The sequence below is a fragment of the Vicia villosa genome, linkage group LG3 (assembly GCF_029867415.1).
Source record: "Vicia villosa cultivar HV-30 ecotype Madison, WI linkage group LG3, Vvil1.0, whole genome shotgun sequence".
NCBI classification, from domain to species: Eukaryota; Viridiplantae; Streptophyta; class Magnoliopsida; order Fabales; family Fabaceae; genus Vicia; species Vicia villosa.
Window position 1 is genome coordinate 88,387,656 of NC_081182.1, and position 22,131 is coordinate 88,409,786.

The 22,131-nt window shown below is 33.9% G+C and overlaps 1 protein-coding gene across 1 annotated transcript; it reads right to left on the bottom strand.

Moving 5' to 3' along the window:
* Positions 1 to 19,036: 19,036 nt before the first annotated feature.
* Positions 19,037 to 22,131, bottom strand: LOC131662141 (pentatricopeptide repeat-containing protein At2g30100, chloroplastic-like). The gene is made up of 2 exons (XM_058931841.1): positions 21,036 to 22,131; positions 19,037 to 19,938 (listed from the first exon to the last, which is right to left on the bottom strand). Exons 1-2 carry the CDS (start codon positions 21,768 to 21,770, stop codon positions 19,165 to 19,167), a joined length of 1,509 nt encoding a protein of 502 aa, XP_058787824.1. The 5' UTR covers positions 21,771 to 22,131; the 3' UTR covers positions 19,037 to 19,164.

Genomic DNA, 22,131 nt, shown 5'->3' on the forward strand with positions numbered 1-22,131 from the left:
TAAAGCAACTAGTGGAAAAAGACTCAACTAGCTTTAACATAACTATTCCTAAAATCTATGCAAATTCTTAAAGATGTTGATTCGTTATGGGGTTTGATAAAAAGGTAAAAAAAATTGTGGTACACAAACAAGTCTTCTTTTAGCCACTCGTGATTAATTTAGATTCTCCACTTATAAATTAAAAGAGATGAACTTTCTCTTAGTCGATTAATTTAGATTCTCCATTTATAAATTAAATAGGATGAATTTTGTATTATATTGGTAGATAGTGAGTTAACCCTACCATTGGTGTATTATGGTCATAATTCTGTGTTTTAGAATTATGATTAAATTATTTGAATTTAAGTTGAGCCTTTTATTTATAGGTGCAAGAGTACTCACCTAATATTTTAGTTAAGGTTATTTATATTGTCGATGAACACAGATAGTAATTGGTAAAACTTTATCCCCTAATGGTGGGGTATGAAGGCGGTGGCCAAGCGTTTACTCTTGTGCTAAAGCGATTGTATTAGGGTTTATAGGGCAACCACTTTTAGGATTAGCCCTGTGTTTGTAACTTGGTCTCAGGTAGTGCACTTTGGGGTCTAGAATCGAGTCATAGGTCCATACATGATTTGAGGTTGAGTTCATAGTCCTAAATCTTATGTTAGTCCACATCCTCAAGCATTACACATGTAATGGAAAGGTACTTAAGATTATTATGGCAGTCCCTCTGCCCCCAATCATGAGATTTTCAACCGCACAATGTTTAAGATTACTATGTCGGTCCATCTGTCCCTAGGCATGAGGTGTTTAGGATTATTATGTCGGTCGACCTTCTCCCCAACATAAGGCATGTAATGGTGAGGTGTTTGAGGACAAACTCCTTTGTGACAATTTTTCAAGCACTCGTGGTCTCGGGACGCGGGGTTTCCTTTTTATGGAAGTTCAGGGGGTCATAAATTGTGTTTTACCATGTAATGAGATGAGCTATATTCATAATATTCCTTTATAAAGCATAACAATGGCGGACCCACGTAATTTAGTGGGTGTTAAATCCATCGTCAATTTTTTGGGTCTCTATGCCTTTACGAGATAGGTCTTGTGTAGATTCTACTACCTTGGTAGTAACCCATCACATTCATATGTGGTGTATGACTTGATTTTTAAGTGATTTGATCGTTTTTTATATTTTTTCTACCCCACTAATTTCTTACCTTCATTTTATCTTCGAGTTTAAATAAAATTTTCTTTTCTTAAAGCTAAAGGGGTTTTGTGGTGAGTTATTCTCTCCTAGATTTTTTTTCTAATTTTTTTCTAATTTTTTTCATCTTCTTCTAATGATGATTATCAAGGAGAAATACTCATATAAGTATGTTGTGAAACCTTCTATTACTAATCAAGATTTTGTCGATATGTGTTGCTCCTTAGGAGGACTATTAGGATTATGATCTGGAGGGGCTACTTTAGGAAAGCCAACATAAGTATGATCTAGAAGGGCTAATTTAGGAAAATTTTAGGTTAGAGCAATTGTGATTCTAGTAGTTTCAATTATTCGAGTCAAGCAAGTATACGTAGCCATGAGAATGATTATGTTATAACCTTTTCTTCGTAATTTCCAAGTCTTGTTTAGAATCCCTCTTTGACAGTCATGTCTAATGATTTGACTACTTCATATGACCTCGAGGTTTTTTAGTACATATTATATTATCTTAACGAACAAACTGTCGTTGCATCCCCATTTTCTACCAGAGTTTCGTCCATTGGCAAGGAAAAAAGATATTTTTGTAGAACTAGTTAAGGATGAGGAGCGTGTCGTTATGAGATATTCTGAGATTATGTTGTTGATAATATCGGGGTTATGACTCCTTTCAATGATTTTAAGTTTGAATTTCTTGGGGTAGTTAATATGTCCCTTTCTCAATTCCATCCAAATAGTTGGGAAATTATACGAGCCTTTGAAATTGTATGCCAAGGCCTTATATTAGAGCCATGCAAGGATATCTTTTTCTCTTTTTATTTCTCTAAGGGAAGGAAAAAGGTTATTAGATGTTGTTGAGTGGTAAAATTATACCAGATCACTTTAGTTCCTTCCAATCCTTGTATAAAGATTTATAAATTGATTTATTCCTAGTGAAAGGTGTGGTGGGAGTGTCCTAAGACCATTTATGACCACCTATACAACCTCAAGTTTCCTTTATATTGGGAGAGTTATCATGCCACCATCAAGGGTTTTGATTTTGATATGTTTATCGAATTAAAGTAATGCCTAATTCAATTCTAGATAAGTTTAAATAAATCCATATCAGGGACTTTTTTTGTAAGGAGTGTAATGATGTTTATATTATTAGTTTTCTAAGTGATTAGATTTATCCTTTTAAATGCTGCAATAATTGATTTGTTGGGTTTTATTTATGCTAGTCTTTCTTTGCAAGGAAAATGTATTCAAATAAATCTAAGGAACTCATGGCTTTTATGTTGGAAGCCAAAAAATTAGAGAAAAAAATGAGATTCAGCTCAGGCATAAGGTTTCTTCTTCAAATGCAAAATTATGGAGTGTATAGAGGAAACGTAGGGAAATATCCCTATAGGGGTTGCTACTTCTTTAGATGTAGTTATTGTGTTTGCTGTAATTATTGGTGAATCTTGGCCTATAAAAAAGGAAGTTTGCATGAAGGTTAGACACAATAAAGGAGATAACGGGAAATGATATTCTACTCAGAAGACAGTTGGGACCCCAAGCTTGTTAACCCTATTGAGGTAACATGTGTCTCAATGTGTAATAGTTTAATAATGATGTATATTTTAAAAGTGAGAAGACGAACATATTATATATATATATATATATATATATATATTTCCATTCTGGAATAAGAATTAGATGTATCTTGAAGGTGAACGGTCCAGAACATATGGTGTTGATCTCTAATACGATGGCTCAATGGTGGACCTGCAAGGTTAGCACTCTAACACCCAAATTAGGTCAAAATTCAAGATGATTGTAGTGAAAAGTGGAGATCCAAAAGTACCTTACATTTTATGTGAGATGACTTTTATATCTTGGATCATATGGAGTGGATGATCCTTGGCCTTCTTGGGCCTCTAGCCGACCCAAAACAGTTGCCCCCAAGGCTTATCGAGCATTACTGAGTTGGGGAAGTCTTTAGCGGTTATGGCTTGCCTCAGAGGATATTTTTTGTGTGAGTACATACCTCAAGAAGTTTATTTTGAGTGATGTCAAAACTAGGTCTTTAGAAGTAGAGTGTATTGGACGATATCCTCTTAGCCTAAGGTGTGCTCATGCATGAAAACACTTCCATAATCATACTAAACTTGTTCATATGTATGTGGATAAGTTTCATGACTCAAAAATATGGTTTTGGGTGAAAATGCATACCATAGGTTGATGCATAGCTCTTGGAGGTCGACCTCTATTGAGCAAGAAAAATAAAAATTCATGAAAGCACCTCTTCCAAGTATAGGTCGACGCACAGAAGCTGCAGGTCGACGCATACTGTGCATTTCAACGCCAGCCTCACTGCCTCGTGTAGGTCGACGCAGAGAGGGCCAGAGGTCGGCATATACATCCCTGGAGGTCGATACATCGCTCAATTCTGGGAATTTTTGTGCACGAATTTTCCAGTTTTGCCTTCTTTCACACACACACACACAAACACATTCATGCATCTAAGTCAACACAAATTTGAAACCTGAAAGAGACAAACATTATTCTCATCTTCATTCTTCCTCTTTTTCATTCATCAATTATACAAAATAATTCTTGTTGAGTGATCGTAGATTGAGAGTGATAACGTCCAAAATTAGGAATTTGTACATTCCAATTGGGTGGAGAATTTTGGGGGTTTCATTGAATAAAGACATTGGGGTTTTGTCCTCCAAGATCGATTTAATTTGGGGGGGGGGTTTGACTAGAAGATTTGGATTCGATTCAGCCGAGTGAAAGCCTTGAAGAATGATGTGTTCGATCAAAGGAGTAACGGTAGACGAAGGATCAATCAAAGTTCTCGGGTGACAATAATTTGTGATTACAATTCAACCGAGTGAAATTCTTGAAGGACACACATCCAATCAAGGGAGTAACGGTAACCAGAGGATTGATTCAATATTATTGGGCGACTTGATCTTGCTTAAGATCAAGAGGAGTGGAGATAAAGAATCAACAAAAAAATGAGTTTGTTTTTTATTGCTTTAACTTCACTTGTAAAAACAATTGCAAAGAAATAAAAACTATCTCAATTCCCATTTGGAATTGGGGGCAGACTTAACCGTAGCAAGGACGGTCAGTGAACTGCCTAAATAAATCTTTGTGTTACTCTCTCTTATTTCTCTATTACTTGGTTTAGACATTGGTATACAATTGTTAAATCGCTAATAATTCTAAGTTTTTAAATTGTGATACAAAATCATTTTTGTATAGAGAATTGCTACTGTTCATTGCAATTGGATTTCATAATCAGCTACACTAGATAACATTTACTTGCAATCAATTGCATACCAACTATTTGTGAAATGGATTGTGCATAATAATATTTGCACAACAAGTGTTCGACAAATCGACTAAGTTAATTTTATCAATTATATTTCATTGGAAGTAGGTGCTTGAGTGTTTAAATTGTTCAAACGACATATTTCAAAACAAATTGATTCAAGCTAGTTCTCATTTTTAATATTTCTCACATTTATTAAAGGTTTAGTCGCATATCCTATTATACTAATAGCGGTTCGAAATAGACGCAAGTCGATCCCGGAGCGCTTCCACAAGCCATATTTAAAAATAAATTTTAAAAACGAACAATATTTTTTTGGGATCTAGTCACCCCCTCTAGATCGTAGCCTACCGTCTAACAGTTCACTTCTAATTAGAAAAGGAAACGCCTAATATCAGTTTAATAAGTAGTGGGGAACTAGCACATTAAATGCATTTTCATCATTAAAATGTTTCCATACTCCTCTATGACATGTGGATTGAAGCAATTAGTTAGGGGATGGCACTGCTTATAATACACTCGAGTTTACTCGGATTTGTTTACATTTCTAAGGGGAAAATCTAACTATTGATTTTGTAATTTCTCTTTGCACCTGATCTGGTTCGTTACTAACCTTCACCTATATATATATATATATATATATATATATATATATATATATATATATATATATATATATATATATATATATATATATATATATATATATATATATATATATATATATATATATATATGGGTTGGTGAGTATAAAGAAAACTTTTTACAATCCTTGAAAGTCAGTTTTCCTTCACTGTCTTATAGCAAGTGTCAACCTTTCTCCCCCCTTAAAGTATTTTTCTAATAGATACATCTCCTCACTTAAATCTTTTACCTTTCTACATTACTTTTGCTTCACAAAACTTGCATTACCAGGCAACCTTCTTCCCTCAAAAGTTTACCCTTAACATTTTCTATTATATGGTCAAAGTGAGTGATTACACTTGGTCATTATATAATATTTACGACAAAAAATCGAACAAATGGGTGTAATTATGATCAAAAGCGAAGCCAAAGTGTGGAAGAAGTGAGCAAATATAACCAAGAGGAATAAAGTTGAGACTTAGTGAAAATTTGAAGAAAAAGGGAGAAAATAAAGGATCTTTTCCACTGGTTTTCTCGCGCTCGCAATACTCTCATCGGGGGCGCGATAAAGTCGAATCGGGGTCACGATAATGTGTAACATTATTGCGATGACTTACGTGTCTGACACACAAAATCTGCTGCAAATAGGGATTTTCGCTACTTTTTTAGGATTCTAAATTAGAGATAGAAAGAGAAAGAAATGACCTTTTAGAACACGATTTTGGAAAGCATTAGAGTCATCGGAGAGTTTATTTTCCATAGTTTTTGATGAATACTTCTTATCAACTCATGGTAATTGTTAATTTTACTATGAGTAGCTAAGTTATTTTATATTAGATCTTTCGAGATGAACCTAATTGTACTTATAGGATCATATGATTGTTTGGAATTATTTCAAGTTTTTTATGTTATAGTTATTATTTAGGCTTAATTAGTCACAAAGTCCTTTAATTTAATTTTAGATTTCACTTTAGTCCCTTAGTTAATAAACGTTACGTATTGGTCCCTTAACAATTGTTCCGTTAGCTAAATTGATCCTTTCTGTTAAATGTTGCTGAAAAACGTTAAGTATGGCTTACGTGGCATAACAACAAAGCATATTTTAAATATCTGAGTCAGCATATGCATGGAATGAACAACAAAAAACAAGCATGAATACCGGGGTTTTTTTAAATCTAATTTGAGGGGGTTTTTGACCTCCGCAATATCATATATATATATATATATATATATATATATATATATATATATATATATATATATATATATATATATATATATATACACACTTACAAAACAACATCTTTCAATAGAATTATTTTGTGATAGAGAGCAACTCCTAAGATCTGAATGCCTAGTATTTCTTTACAACTAAATACTAATAAAAAGAAGAATCTATCTAATTAAACAAAAAAAATACTAAACTTGAAGACCAACATCCAATGCAGATTCTTTATCAGCTTCATCAGATTCTTCATTGACGTAGAAGAAAGATTACAGGTATCAACAAAAGCTCTATTTTCTATACGTTACGATTAAACATAAGAACATAAAACCACAATAAACCTTAAAATTATTATCATTGTCAGATGATGAATATTTGGTTTCAATAAGTGGAAAGCTATTGGTGTGAACTACACTAATGGATGAGACAGGGGACAAACAGAGGGCAAGAGCTTCAAGCTGCGAGAAAAGTCGAAATACAAGAGTTAATAGTGAATTCAAGGAGCACATCTCAAGTTTCAACTTCAAGGAAGTTTGCTGTTATTTTCACAAAAGAAAATTTACAAATCAACAAAATCCAATCTACACAATTCAAAATACTCAAATGTGACACTATTTAAAGGAACAAACCAAAGATTTGATTATGTTTCACTTAAATACAATGAATATGTATGATTCTATTCTTAATTGATTTCTAAATGACCATGACACATAAATGCTCTTCTATTATGAAAAGGTCAATGTACTGCTACTATCTAAGCACATACATTTAGGATTAAGCACATACAGGGCAAGAATTTCAGCAAAGATAAGGATAAGAATCATTCCAACAAAAAATTTTGGCTGTTTTGCATTGGCTCTGTAAAAGGAATAAATTTATTAAGAATGATTATAAACAATTTCATCAAGAATGAAATTTATCAAGAATGATTCAAAAGCAAAATACATTTTCCACTACGAAGCTCATACCTCTATATCACCGGACGAAGGAAGAAGAACACAGAGCTTGTACCTCATATCACCGGCCGACAACAAAATCTCAATTAAAATACAAGAATCACTCGAAGCAAGAACAATAGACTTGGAATCAATTTCCCTTCAAGAACAGTTCACTTCTTTTTGTGATAATCACCAGATCTGAAGGCTTCATTGAACAATAATCACAAAACTAAAATGAAATTGACGGAGTTTTCGAGATCTAGAAAATGTCGGGATTGCAACAGTTTCATATCCTTGCTGCTGCGACTTTGTTGGTTCTCTTCCCATCTCTAACGATTTTTGCTGGTCGATTTTCTCATCTCTAAGGCTTTGCAGGTTCTCTTCCTATCTCTAACTATCCTTCTGCAACAACAAACACAAGATCGCTGGTAAGTTTGGAGTTTACCTTTGATATCGATGGTGAGAAAATCATGGAAATGAAGATGGTGTTTAGGAATTTTAGAGTTAATGTTGATAGATTGAGGGTGAGTTAGGTGAGAGATGGAAAGAAAGAAAAGTAATTTAGGGTTCCTCAATGGTGAGGGACACTCTTGAGCTTTGAGAAAGAGAGATATTAAGAGAGAGATATTGTAAAAGCCACATCAGATAATAATATGCCACATATACTGCCACATAAGCTAAAGTTAACGTTTTCCTCCAACAATAAGGGAATTGTTGTTAAGGGACCAACGCGTAACGTTTATTAAATAAGGGACTAATGTGAAACTTTAAATTAAATTAAGGGACGAAAGGATGTATTAAGCCTATTATTTAATTGTCCTTGTGTTCATTGCTTTTTGTGTGTTGTTGAGCGAACGTATCGATATCATATGAGTAGGGATTATTAACCGTAAGTCTATCGATCTGAACTAGGACAATTATTCAAATTAGTAATTAAATAAGAATAGGTAATTATAAGTTATGGCTTTTGAATTAACAAACTTAGAAATTCCTGATTTAACCCTGAATTAACATAAGAAATTAGGGACTTATTGTGTAAATTAGTGAGTTGTACACCAAGAAATTGGGTGCGGCGGTCGTTTTAATTCACCGTAATATTAGAGCATAATTATTCTTCATATTATACACAATTCATCAACAGGTATAATTAGGGGATTTGAATAAACATCTAATCGCTTTTCATCATCAATTTTGCTCTGACAAATTTCTCATCTTATTTTCGTAACCAGATCATTGTTGTGAACCCCTCATATTTGGTTTGGTGCAAAGCTACTAAGTTGTTATTTGTTTGTTTATGTGAGGTTCATATTCGATATTGATAATGATCAACCCAAAAATTGAAAGAACAACGAGAATCACTACAATTCATGGAAGAACCAAAAGAATAAAGAGAAGAGTTGGCAGCTCATGCCCCGACAAACTTTAAGAGATTATTGCATGAGAACTAATATTGGACATATATCATTAGGGTTTCAACCGACTAATCTTATAACTTTTGATATTAAAAATTTTTTACTTTCAAGATTGAAGGATAACTTGTTCAATGGGCAAGCAATCAAAGAACCTTGGGAGCATATTTCTATATTCTATGAGACACGCTCAATGTGCAAACTACTAAATGGTGTAACTAATGATCATGTAAAATTAATTTTTCTTGGTTTTTCCTTGATAGGTAGCGCTAAGGATTGACTGCAATGCATCCAAAATGGTACTATTCAATCCTTGAAAGAACTAGAAGATAAGTTTTTGAGAGGTAAAGCCCAAATGCTCAGTTTGTGGAAAGAAATGTTGCAATTTCCAACTTTGATCAGGACGAGTCTGAGTCAATATCTGATACATGGGAAAGGTTCAAGTTGCTATTCCATAAGTGTTTGAATCATAATATGAGTTCTATGGAACATATGACACATTTTATCAGTGGTCTGAAAACACCAACAATAATTCTTATTGATGCCTCAGTCGGAGGTACATTGAGAGAGAAAAACTAACAATGAGGTAAAGACATTGATTTAAAATATGTGTCAGAATGAATATCGCTAATGTGATCGACTAGTGAAATAAAAGGTTGTTCTCGTAGTAGATTTGAACACAACTTTATTAGCTTAGATGGAGGTATTTTCTAAACAGTTAGCTGCATCCCAACTAGCACAAGCAAATGTGAGTCAAATTCAAACATTAAAGTGTGATTTTTGTGGGAAGGGACATTCAAATGAAAACTCTACTCCAGAGGTCGAGAGTGTTGAAGCTCCATATGGAAAATTTCAGAAGAATAATCCATATTCCAACACCTAAAATCCTGGTTATAAAGATCACTCGAGTTTCAAGTGGAGCAACAATCAAACCTTTAATGCTAATCAAGGAGTTCTACAAGTTCCTCAAGCACCTCTAAGGAAACCATCACCTTTAGAGGAAATTTTGTCCAACTTCAAGAAAGCAACTCGGTCGAGTTTTGAATAGGTTAGTAAAACCCAATAAGATGTGTTTAAGACTCAAAGGGAAATGGCACAAAATCAAATCACCGTAAACAAGAACGTTGAAGCTTTGATAAAGAACTTAGAGATGTAAATCGGGTAATTGTCTCGACAAATGGCAGCCTAAGCTAGTTCAAGTGGGGGGATTTATAGGTAACATCGTGGATAACCCGAAAAATGAAATGTGCAAGGCCATTGAATTTAGAAACAGAGTGGTACCTTTAGAACCAAAAATGAGTGAGGAAAAGAAAGAATTGAGGGAAGTTTAGAAAAAGAGTGGAAAAGAAGTGGTAGTTGAAAAGGAGGTTGAGAAACATTTTGAGGGAGAAAAGTGAGGTGAATAGTGATGATGAAGTTAAAGGATACACTTTTGACTAATTCATATATAAGAACTCGCCCTTCATGAGAACCAAGAAACAAATCTCAAATGAACCAAACCCTGAGCTACATGATTACATCAAAGCACATTATTCAATTCTGAAAAAGACACCCAAGAAAGACAAGGAAGTGGGTCAGTTTAAAAAGTTCATGGATATGTTAAAAAAATATAGGTAAACATTCCATTTTGTGAAGATCTCAAACAAATGTCTGTTTATGCTAAATTTATGAAAGGGCTATTATCGGGAAAGTGTAAGTTCAAGCATGATGAAAATACGCTTCAGCGGAATAGTGCAGTGCAATCCTTCAAAGAAAGCTTCCACTTAAACTCTTATTATGTCTTATCAAAGTATTTGAATCAATTTCATAATCATTTATTGTTTTAATAGTTAATTAAGTAGAATTTTCAAGAAAGTTCACAAATTTGGTGTTTAATGATTTAATGATATTTTTCATAGTAATGTTCCGTTTTGGAAAGGTTTAACTTGTGTCATAGGTCTCAGGAAGTCAAACAAAGGGCTAAAGAAGTAACGTGATGGTTTTTTTTTAAGATTCACAAATACTATTTTTAACACATTTTACATCATGATGCATGCGCAATATTCTGACCATATTTAAAGCTGCATAACTCTGATTGAAGTGCGGCCAACGAAAAAGGAAAGGTGATACCCTGGCTTACAACTCTCATAAAGAAGTCAAAGTAAGAAAACAAAATATAAAAGGGCTGAAAATACCCAGAAAAAACTCTAACAATGTTATAATGTATAATTGTGGAATCAAGTTTTCTCTCAATCCTAAAAGTCCACTATCAACTTCTATTTAAAAATAAGAAGACAATGGTTTTATGGATCTAGGAATTTGATGGAAAAAAGGCACTCTCGAGTGCAACAAACACATTAGGAGCGACAGAGAGCATACTTCAATGAATTTATGAGTTGAAGTTTCCTCATCACTGATTTATGTGTAATATTTATAATTCTTTCAATGTACTTTGTTAAGTTATCAGTAGCTAAGCTCTTTTGTGCTAGGAATGAATAATTGTCATTGATGAACCTTATGAACTGAAATGATTTTTGTGATAATTAAGTATTTTATTTGTGTTTGATTTATTCTTGTCTATTCTTAATGCTCTTGACTCTCTGATCCATTGTAAGATGAAATACTAGTACATGTTAGAAATGAATTTTAGTAATTATAGTTTTATATGAATATTCTTGCTAGTTATCACATGGGCCTAGGGATAGCACTTTGAAATTAAATTATTATTAATAATTAAATGTCGAGTTTTATTTGTAATTCACTAATAGGCATAGATGAGTAACTTAAGACAGAATGTTTATTCATTAAGGAATGAAGGATAAATAGTTTAGGAAACTTGTAATCATATGAAATATAAATTATTTACAACAAGGTCATTTTATGGTACAAAGGAGATTCAAGGTCAGACTCATCCCCTAACATATTTTATCATAGGGATAATAGCTATTTTGCCCCCTGTCATATGGGCGAGGTTTGAAAAACGCCCCTGTAAAAAAAAAAAGTTTGGATTCGCCCCCCTAACATATGAAGATTCCCCTGTTTTGCCCCTTCAAGAAATTTAATCATCAAAATTAATGACGTGACAACTATATTTATTATTTTTTATTTTTTAAAATTATTTTTAATGCGTGTCAGGCTTAGTTAGAATTTTTTTTTATTTTTTATAACTTTTAATGACGTGGCAGACTTACTTGAAATTTTTTATTTTTTAAATTATTTTTAATAACGTGGCAGCTTAGTGTGAACTTTTATTTATTTATTTTAATTCCATGTGGCATGTTTTATTATTATTTTATTGTTTAGTTGTTAAAATGTCAAATATTAAAGCAAAAATTTTGTCTCCCATGGGAATTGAACCCATGTCTTAGTAATAGCAAGGGGGCACCATCAACCACTAGGCCATTTACTTTTCTAGTCATATTCTTACATTAAGTTGTATTTATCTACTTTACTTTTGTCAAATATTAGTTACTTTTGTTGTTCTATTTTACTTTTGTAAAATATTAACGTTAAATATATTTATCTACTAAAATATTTTTTAATAAATTAGTTAATATATCAGTTAATTAAATTATAAAATATATCAGTTAAAATATAATAATTATATTATAGTTATTAGTTAATATTAGTTAACATTATTATTAATTAATACTGTTATAATTAATATTTATTTTATTGTTAAAATTAATTAAATTATAAAATATAAATTAATTTAGTTTTAATTTAAATTATTTTAATTTGGTTTTAATTTGGTTTATTTTTAATTACATAAACAAATTTAATTTAGTCATGTTTTATAAACTAATTTAAAAAATACTGAACCAAATTAATTTAGTTATATTTTATAAGCTATGTTTTAAAATATACTGTTAGTCATATTTTATAGGCTATGTTTTAAAAAAAATAATGTAGCTTTTAAACTAATTTATTAACGTTATTTTTAATTAATAATTTAAATATTTAAAATTATTTAAATATTAACGTTTTTAAATATCAATGATATTTAATATTTTTTAAATATTTATGTACAATATTTTAAATATTAACGGTAAATATACAATTCATGTAATATATTAATGTTAATATATTAGTTAATAAAACATTATTAGTTAATAATAATAATAATAAAACATATATTAAAAATTCATAACCTAAATAAATATATTAACGTTAATATATTGATTAATAAAACATTACCATTGATTAACAATAATATTAAAACATAAGGACCTAAATAAATACTTAATAAACATGTTTTCAGAAATTATTATAATATATTTACTTTAATGCAAGATTAGAACAACAAAGGTAAATTAGCCTAGTGGTTGGTGGTTCCCCCTTGCAATTACTAGGTTATGGGTTCAATACCCATTGAAGACGAAATTTTAATTTTAATATTAAATAATAATAAAATATCTTGTAAAAAAAAAACATGCCACATGGAATTAAAATAAGTTAAAAATAATAAAAACTCCAACTAAGCCTGCCACGTCATTAAAAATAATTTTAAAAAATAAAAAATTTCAATTAAGTCTGCCACGTCATTAAAAATTATATAAAATAATAAAAAAATTCCAACTAAGTCTGCCACGTCATTAAAAATAATTTTAAAAAATAAAAAAAATGGTTGCCACGTCATTAATTTTGATGATTAAATTTCTTGAAGGGGCAAAACAGGGGAATCTTCATATGTTAGGGGGCGAATCCAAACTTTTTTTTTACAGGGGCGTTTTTCAAACCTCGCCCATATGGCAGGGGGCAAAATAGCTATTATCCCTTTATCATATTACATTCAATTCAATTTAGTTTAGTTTTCTATTATACAAACAAACCTATTCAAAAAAAATCCTTTACCCTTTTGTTCAATTGAAACTTAACACAAATTATATAATCATATGCACTCTTTGATTCAACATTCAGCACTTTCTGATATTTCTGCTTACATGATTTAATACAGTTGCTAAACTGCAATCAGATGTTCACAACATATCACCCACAACACCAGTGTCCTCTTTGTTTCATGTCAAACACATATATTTCTATTATGAATTAAACTCACCACAAATTTCATTTTTGTGTATGAGCCTCTTATAGTGGTACAATATGTATCTTGAGCTTTGTATAATTCTGTGAGATTTGTCAAGTTATCTAAATTTTAAATTTTCAATGTTGTCATTTATGGACCTTGACATCATGTGATACTTTGTTATATCAAAGAAAAATCGTATTTCTTTGGCATTTAAACCACCAACAATATCATGATCGTCCAATGTCTTTGCTAAATCGTGGTTATGAATACCACATTTAACTTGAACCACCAACCGCTACCACTAGGAACATATCTAAACATAAATGAATACTTGACCCTTTTTCCATATGAGTGAACTCAGATTTCATTTTTCTTAAAATTTTCGCCTCTCTCATAACCTAACACTAACTTATCACTCTTGCTTTTTCCACTGTTAGGTGTATCTGAACAAATAGTAACTATAATGATATTGTATGTTTTCCATTACTTTATGTCTATGATAATATTTCTGGATGAGTCAAAATATCTTCAAAATGTAACACAAAATAAATTAATGATCGGCCAACAAAAATTTATAAAATTCAAATGTTTGGAGTACAAATGTTGATAAAACATATCTACCTTTACATTGATAAAGAACTTTGTAAAATTTTCAGGAGCTCCATCCGTTCCATTTTTCATCCATTTATGGCAACTAAAAAAACATAATTAAAACTACCGAACTTATAACTCTTATATACTTGATTTTCTATAAAATTGACATATATGTAAGGCATGTTGTATTTTTCCAAAAAAAAAAAAATCAAAATCAAAATTTTCAAATCATACTAAATTTCTTATAAATTTCTTATATATGTTCAACCTTTTGATATGAATAAATGGAAAAAATTTCCACTGAATTTAGTATAGTTATCAATTTTTTTTTTTTACATTTACACAGAGGTTTGTGGAATACTTTTTTTAACACATTGTTAATTCTAAAAAATGTAAATTATGAGAGTTAAAATTGATTTTTTTTTTTAAAAAAATTATAGGAAAATAGTGCGAAGTAAAATTTTAGAGAGTTTCTTAATACATCTTATAGATTACTAGCGCACCTCATGAAATTCTATAAATATTTTCAGATTTTTGAAATGTATCTTTGGACGCACCCAAAACACACATAATTCTTTCATTTTTGAGACATCTTAAATTTATGACTAAATTTGTTCCAAAAAAACATTTTCAGAATTTCTCCAGAAATAAATTTTCGGAGCCTACTGAAAGCAATGCACCACCATTATGAAAGCAATGCAATAAAGAGATGTACAATAATTTGAGGTGAAAAAATTAAAATAAAAACAATCACCGTCTCCTCTAGTGTTGGTAGTATTTGCCACTTTTTTTGATGAGTTAGGCACCAACATTCATTCAGCAGGTTTCGAAAATGTATTTTCGGATTTATTCCAAAAATACATTTCAGAATAAATTTAGTCTTAAAAATATAGCGTAGTTCAAAAACGAATGAATTGTATGTGTATAAGGTGCGTTCGAAATTGAAAGGCATTTTTAAAATTTCATAAGGTTTTTTTCCACTGAAATAAGAAAAGGGAACTCTTATCTCACCCCTTAGAGTACTTAGGCACCATGTGCGTTTCCAAAAATATCTCTTGCTTCCGGAGGTGTATCTCCGGACGCACCTTTTGTTTTCTCAAAGTTGAATTGTTCCGTAGGTATATATACAGAATGTTTCCAGTTATGTACCTCCGAAACAATTTGATGTTAAACTCGCGCCAGACTCTTTTCCTCCCTCATTCTCAAAACTTTTTATTTCACAAAACTCTCTCAACCTCAAAAATCTATCTTCCACCAAACTTGTTTTTTTCCTCTTGATTTCGGTAGTGAACATCAACATCAACGATCAACACAATCCAACTCGTTCAAAGCTCAATTTTATCGGTAAGTTTTCAAGTTTTCGAGGTATTTTCGAGTATTTCCCGTAATAGAGTTAGAATACACTTTTAGGTGTAAAAATCATTAGATAGTTTTAGAAACATAGTTTAGACACAATGTAGGTAATGTTTGTTTTGTAAAATAGACGATCATGGCCTCAAAAATGATTTTTCAAGGAAGTGAACAGTTACGGACGCCATTGTTGCGTTCTTGAAGTTGCAGAACGTTTCGTAGGTGCATCTATGAAATATTTAAATATTAGGATAGTGTCGTAGGTGTATCTATGGAACAAACCTAGTTTTTAGAATGTTGGGTGCTTCTGTAGCTGTATCTATGGAAGCTTTCCACATTTGCATATACAGAGTTAAAATTTGTTTTTATAACTTAATTGTAAATAATTCTTATTTATTTGTTATACCTTGCAAACATTATGACTGATGAGACGAACCGACTGATACATGGGAGGGTTGCTCAACATGCCTTCATGCGACGTGCATGAAGCCAGATAGTCCCACAGGTAGCTGACACCTCTGTTCTAGCAGAAGCGACATTTGAGGCACACCGCAGACTACTCCGCAACATAGTGGACGCGCGCCTTCCACTTCTACTTCTTCACCCCGAAGGCGTCGGGATGATAGTAAGGGTACTTCTCAGGCGACCTCCACCCGCAGACGTTGTCGGGATATTTCTTTGTCATCTTTAGTCGATACTGCTTCTCTTATGCCACCTTCTGATTGTGATGGTTCTCATGTTCCACCTCTTGATGGTGTTGACCTATTGCATGAGGATGCTGATGCGATTGAGGGTTACCTAGGGCGTCCCTCCAATTTGTCCATGTTGATAGGGTACGCTGATCATGCCGTCAGACATGTCTGAGATAGAGAGGTAACATTGCTTAGACTTATTATTTTATGTCCATTAGAAATTTATTATTTCTAACATTACTTGTTATTAATAGTGTTTTCATTGGTAATTTTCAGGATAGGGCGCCTCAGAAGTTCTATAACCACGGATGGAAGATATTAACTCTAGAGTAACCTGAGAAGCTGTGGTTTTAGGATGTCCTCACAGCATCTGGTTCGGGTGACTCATATCATATTGGGTACACCACTATCCACAACGAGCTGCTCATGGCATTTGCGGATAGATGGCACCCAGAGACGTCCTCATTCTATATGCCTCATGGTGAGATTACTATTACCTTGGATGACATCTCATGCCAACTGCATATACCTATCAGGGGTACCCTCCTCTGTCACGGTAGGATGACAAAGGAGGAAGCGAGAGAGCTTCTGACTGAGGAGCTTGGAGCTGATCCACTCGATGCGATAGAGGTGGTGGAAAAGACCCGCGGGGCGCATATGAAGTTTTCCTTCTTGACGCGGAGATATGATGAGGAGCTAGTTGCGGCATGAGAGGCTGTTGGTGACCCAGTTGAGGTGGAGATACACAGACAGCGTGTACTTAGGTGTTACTTCCTATTTTTGATCGACACTCAGCTGTTTGTGGACACGAGCTCCACGTAGGATATCGCCTATCTAGGGTACTTTTTGGATTCATGAGTACAACTGGGGGGGCGGCAACGCTGGCGTACAACTATTCTAGACTAAGAGAGGGATGCATGTGGAAGACCAGGACTGTCGCAGGGAGTTGTTCACTCTTAGTGGTAACAATCTTATATCCTTCTACTTTTTTTCACTACTTTTCATTCTATATTTGTGATAATGTTTTTTTTCTAGTGTTTTTGTATTTTCATTTCAGGGTTGGATATTACAACACTTCCCGACGATCATTGGTTGGGGAGACGTGGATGGCTACACTGAGGCCTGGGCACGTGCTCTTGCCTTCATCCCCATGAGAGGGAACCAGGCGGTGGAGCCTTACAGAGTATATCAGGACTGCATGGATGGCAAGAACACCCGCTACGACTGATACGCTGCTCACCGTGAGTCGCGCTCATTTGATAACATTGCACTATACTCTGGATGGCTGGCATGCAGTTCGACCTTCGATGTTCCCTATCTTTAGGAGCGCCTCATGCGGTAGTTCGACTACTGTCAAACGATACCTCACCACCCTTCTATCTTCGCTCTTCTCGGGTTGACCTGTCGGCAGATAGATGAGATCTTTGTTGACTATCAGCAACACATGGTTCCAGACGAGGCTCGGGCGACGATAGCAGAGTCAGACTGGAGCTACACTAATGGGTACATCACTTGGTTCTTCACTGTGTTGCACCCATACATAGTCCCTACTACAGCGAGATCACCGCCCATACCAACTCATCAAGAGATATTGCAGGAACACCAGTCTCAGTTGGACCACATTGAGGATATGCTTCCTCGCTGTCGCCAGATAGTTGAGATAGCGCGGGCAGGCATTGACGGTGGTTTTCTTCCCTGAGGGGTATGGTGACAAGCGTATATTGAATGATATCATGGAGGGGCACAGGGGACAGTGGTGTACCATAGACATTGTGCCAAGACAAGTGGGTAGTAGATGGTAAAGGCAAAGGATCCGACAGAGGAGGCGCGGGAGGCAAAGGAGAGGATGCAGATGTTGTCCGACACACACAATAGTGACCGTGGTGATTATTTTGATGCCTGTATTTTTATTACATTGATGTACTTTATTTTGATTATGTATATGACATATTACATGTTGGATGATGTATATGATGTATTATTTGATGTACTATATAACATTGAGTTGACATTAGACTACTTTATGTACTTTTTTTGCTATATTATTCTGTTGTTGAACAAAAAAATAGGAGTTTGTAGTAAAAAATAGTTGATTTAAAATATAACAGAACATTTCGTAGGTACATTAACGGAACATTATGTTCTTAAGACTTTTCGGAGATATATCTACGAAAAATTCCCTAAACTGAATTCATTTGAATTTTTCCAACGTTTACCAGTTTAAAATACTTCCACATATGTAGCTCCGAAAAAAAAAATCAAACTTTAGCAAAAAAAAAAATACTTCCTGATGTGTATCTCCGAAATTAGAGAACATAAATGAAATTTACTTAAATGCCTAAAAGTGGATTGAGATGTTCTCATAAGAAATTCCCAAAAATCTTAGTATTTAGCCCATTTATCATTTGGCACACCACACTACAAAGCCAGGCCTTAACCATGTTGAATCTGCAATATAAGTCATCTAGGAGCTTCTTTTCCCACCCTACATTTACTTTAAAGGTACTTCCCAAAAACATTGTTTTTTGTTTTACCCTCTAGATATTCTCTCAAATAGGAACAAAGTTTTTTCGTCTGAAATTATGCTTCCGGACACAAGAGAGTGGCATACGGGACAAAAATATTTATTATACATGAGAAAAATAAGCTGTAAGATAAGCTTAAGAAAGAACATATAATACATCCACATATTCTTATATAGCATGAGAGTGACTCAGAAAAGATCAAAACTATTATATTTATCATACATCCTCTACCATTACAATTTCTTCGTTTCACATTAAAACTATACAAATTTATACAAGTAATAACCACCAGTGAGTACTCTACTACATTTCTTACACCATTTTCACAACCCAAAGCTTATATTTCCTTGTATACAAATACACAACACAAGGTCCTATAAGATTTGCTTCAGAAAGTGACTTACAAAGCTTAATATAAGCATCTAAATTTCCATATTGATGAATCCTTTTCCTTAAACCTTGAACAACAGCAACTCTATCCAGATATTCAGGATAAAATCCCAACTCAAGCATTTTCATCAGAGTTTCTGCTGCTTCATTGAAATGGCCACCTTTAATATAGCCTCTTAATAGCCATGACATACTTTTCTTCTTCTGCGGCGGGCTCGCTACTTCCAACCGCGTCATTAGCCTTGCCGTGGCTGTGTCCTCTTTCTGAGAAGCGCATATGGCTAGAACGATGTCGTAGAGACCTCCGTCGACTTCTTTGCCAACGAGCTTCATTTTCCATAATTGTTGCTCGGCTTCGATTCCACGGCCGGCGCAAATGTACATTGCGAGGAGCCTCTCGTGAATAACTCCATGAAGTGATGGACTGCCTTCGTGAATCACCCATTTGGATAAGCGAGCTCCGTCGGCTAGAAGTTCTGATTGGTAGTTCTCTGCTAGCTCAACATCTTCTCGGTCGAATTCGGTAAGCAGCCCGGCCCTAGAGAAACTTTTCAACTTTCGTAGAGCTTTGGCAAACTCGTTGAGCTCCTTAACTACGGCAGACATTGCAACAAGGTAACTGTAGATCTCAGGCTTCAAGCCGGCTTCTCTAAAACGGATTACCAATCTAATAGCGCCACGATAGTCACCCTCAGCCTGAAAAAAAGAATGATATCCATGAAACGAAATCATTTGGTCACATCTTGCCACAATTATGATAAGCTTATCTAGAAGTGCTCATAGGAAAAGATATTTTCATTGAAGTTCTACTGTAAAAATTTGCTTCTTGTTAAGCTACTTTTGTGTTTGAATGATGCTAAGGCCCTTTTTGGATATATATATAACTTAATTAAAAGCTTTTAGCATAAGCGCTTATCATATAAGTACTTATGTATAAACTATTCTGTAACAAAATATAAAATAAAGTCAGACTTTTTTCAAATAGTCCATAAGCTATCATGGAGAGCTTGGGAAATAAGCTGAAAACAATATATGAACATGTCGTAAGTTATTTTCACAAGCCATTCCTAATAATCTCACAAATACTTATGCCTATAGATAATCTCAAATATGCCAATTCAAACAGACTCATAAGCTCCAACGGGAGAGGAGCTTATTCTTCTTATAGAGGAGCTTATATGTGAAGACCATTTTATAGATGCTCTAATGTGAAAAGTTGCTTCTAGGTATGCTAATTTTTTGTTTGGACTTTGGACGATACTTTCTCATAAGCTCTTCTAAGAGCTTATACACATGTTGATAATAGAGAAATTGTTGGAATACGCTTTCACATAAATGCACTAGAAGGTTTTCTAAAATCAAACGCAAGTGAACCAAATGCAAAACATGCAACAATGTCATCAACCAATGCAAAACAACCGATTAACAAACATCACAAATTACACTTAATAAAACATCTAAATCAAGTGAACCAAATGATCAACATTTAACAACCAGCACAAGCAAGATATTCTTCAACAGCATACTCAATCATTCAAATTTCCAAACAATAGCCAATTTTCCAACCAAAGTACTTAAAAACTAGAAACTATGAAGTACGGACCCAAACACACAAACACCACGACACCAACACACGTCGACACCAGTAATAATTTGAAAAAAATGAATAAAAAGAAAGTAATCACAAGCATTGGTGTCGCGTCAGTGTCTGACACGCACACGGACACGCCTTCTTTCAGAAGTATCGGTGCTACAGAGCTTAAAAATCTATGTGTGAAGTATAGAATTCTTACCATCATCTTCCAAGCAAGATACCCAGTTGGCCCTCCTTTATGCCCTTGAGGATCCTCCTCATTCCAAGAAACTCCCCGCCTCAAAACCTCTTCCACAAACAAAGCCGCCCCTTCTTTCTCCCCCATATCCCAATACAAAGAAACAACCTTCTCAATCATACTAAACCCAGGCCTCAACCCAACACAATCCATATCAACAAGAAGGTCAACCACATCACCAACACCACTCTTTTCCTCAATCAACTTCCTCACCCAACCACACATAATAGCAACCATCAACTCCATAGTCTCTTTATCCACCCTATTCTCTTTCCTCAACCAATCAAAAACCTCCAAAGCACACCAAGAATCTCTCCCATCTTGAGAGAAATAAACCAACACAAGCTGAAGCTCTCTAGCCGAGAGACGATCGTTCATCTCCTCCAGAACATCAGAAGGCTCTCTGGTCATCCTCTCAAGCTCCTCTATTGCTTCCAAGAACCCATCTCCCATTTCTTCTTCCTCTTCATCATCGCTCGTCACAAACCGGTCAAGCTCCACCGATTTTGTTCCCTTAATGGGTTTTGCAGACACAAACAAAGGATTCTGAAATTTGAATGACCCATCATTGAATTTGAGGGAAAATCTACACTTTGATGAAGGGAAAACCAAAGGGTGTCTCTGTTTAGGCGAAGTAACTGAAGAAAACACAAAACCCAATTTCAAGGTTGGAGTAAACCCTTGTGCATAAGCCATATTCTTGAACACAGTTTCTCTTTTCAGTTGAATTCCATCATCTAGTTTCAAGAAAGAGGAGAAAGATTGAAGCTTTTATCTGGGTACAGTGAACTAAACACTAGAAACTACAGGAACATGAAAAGATAGAAAAAAAGTGATTTTTTGAGAATTTTCTCATCATCCAAACGAGGTATAGCTTAAAATTGGAAGGATGGTAATGTGTCTGATTCGCAACTGGATTAACAAAGACAGGGAGATAGCGAAATTTGCAAATTGAAGTTTTTCTTTAACAGAAAATTGGGAAATTTTGTAGAAAAAGTATTTAAGGTGAGAATACGAAAACGTGTAACAACCGCCACTACACAGTTCTTACCGTAAC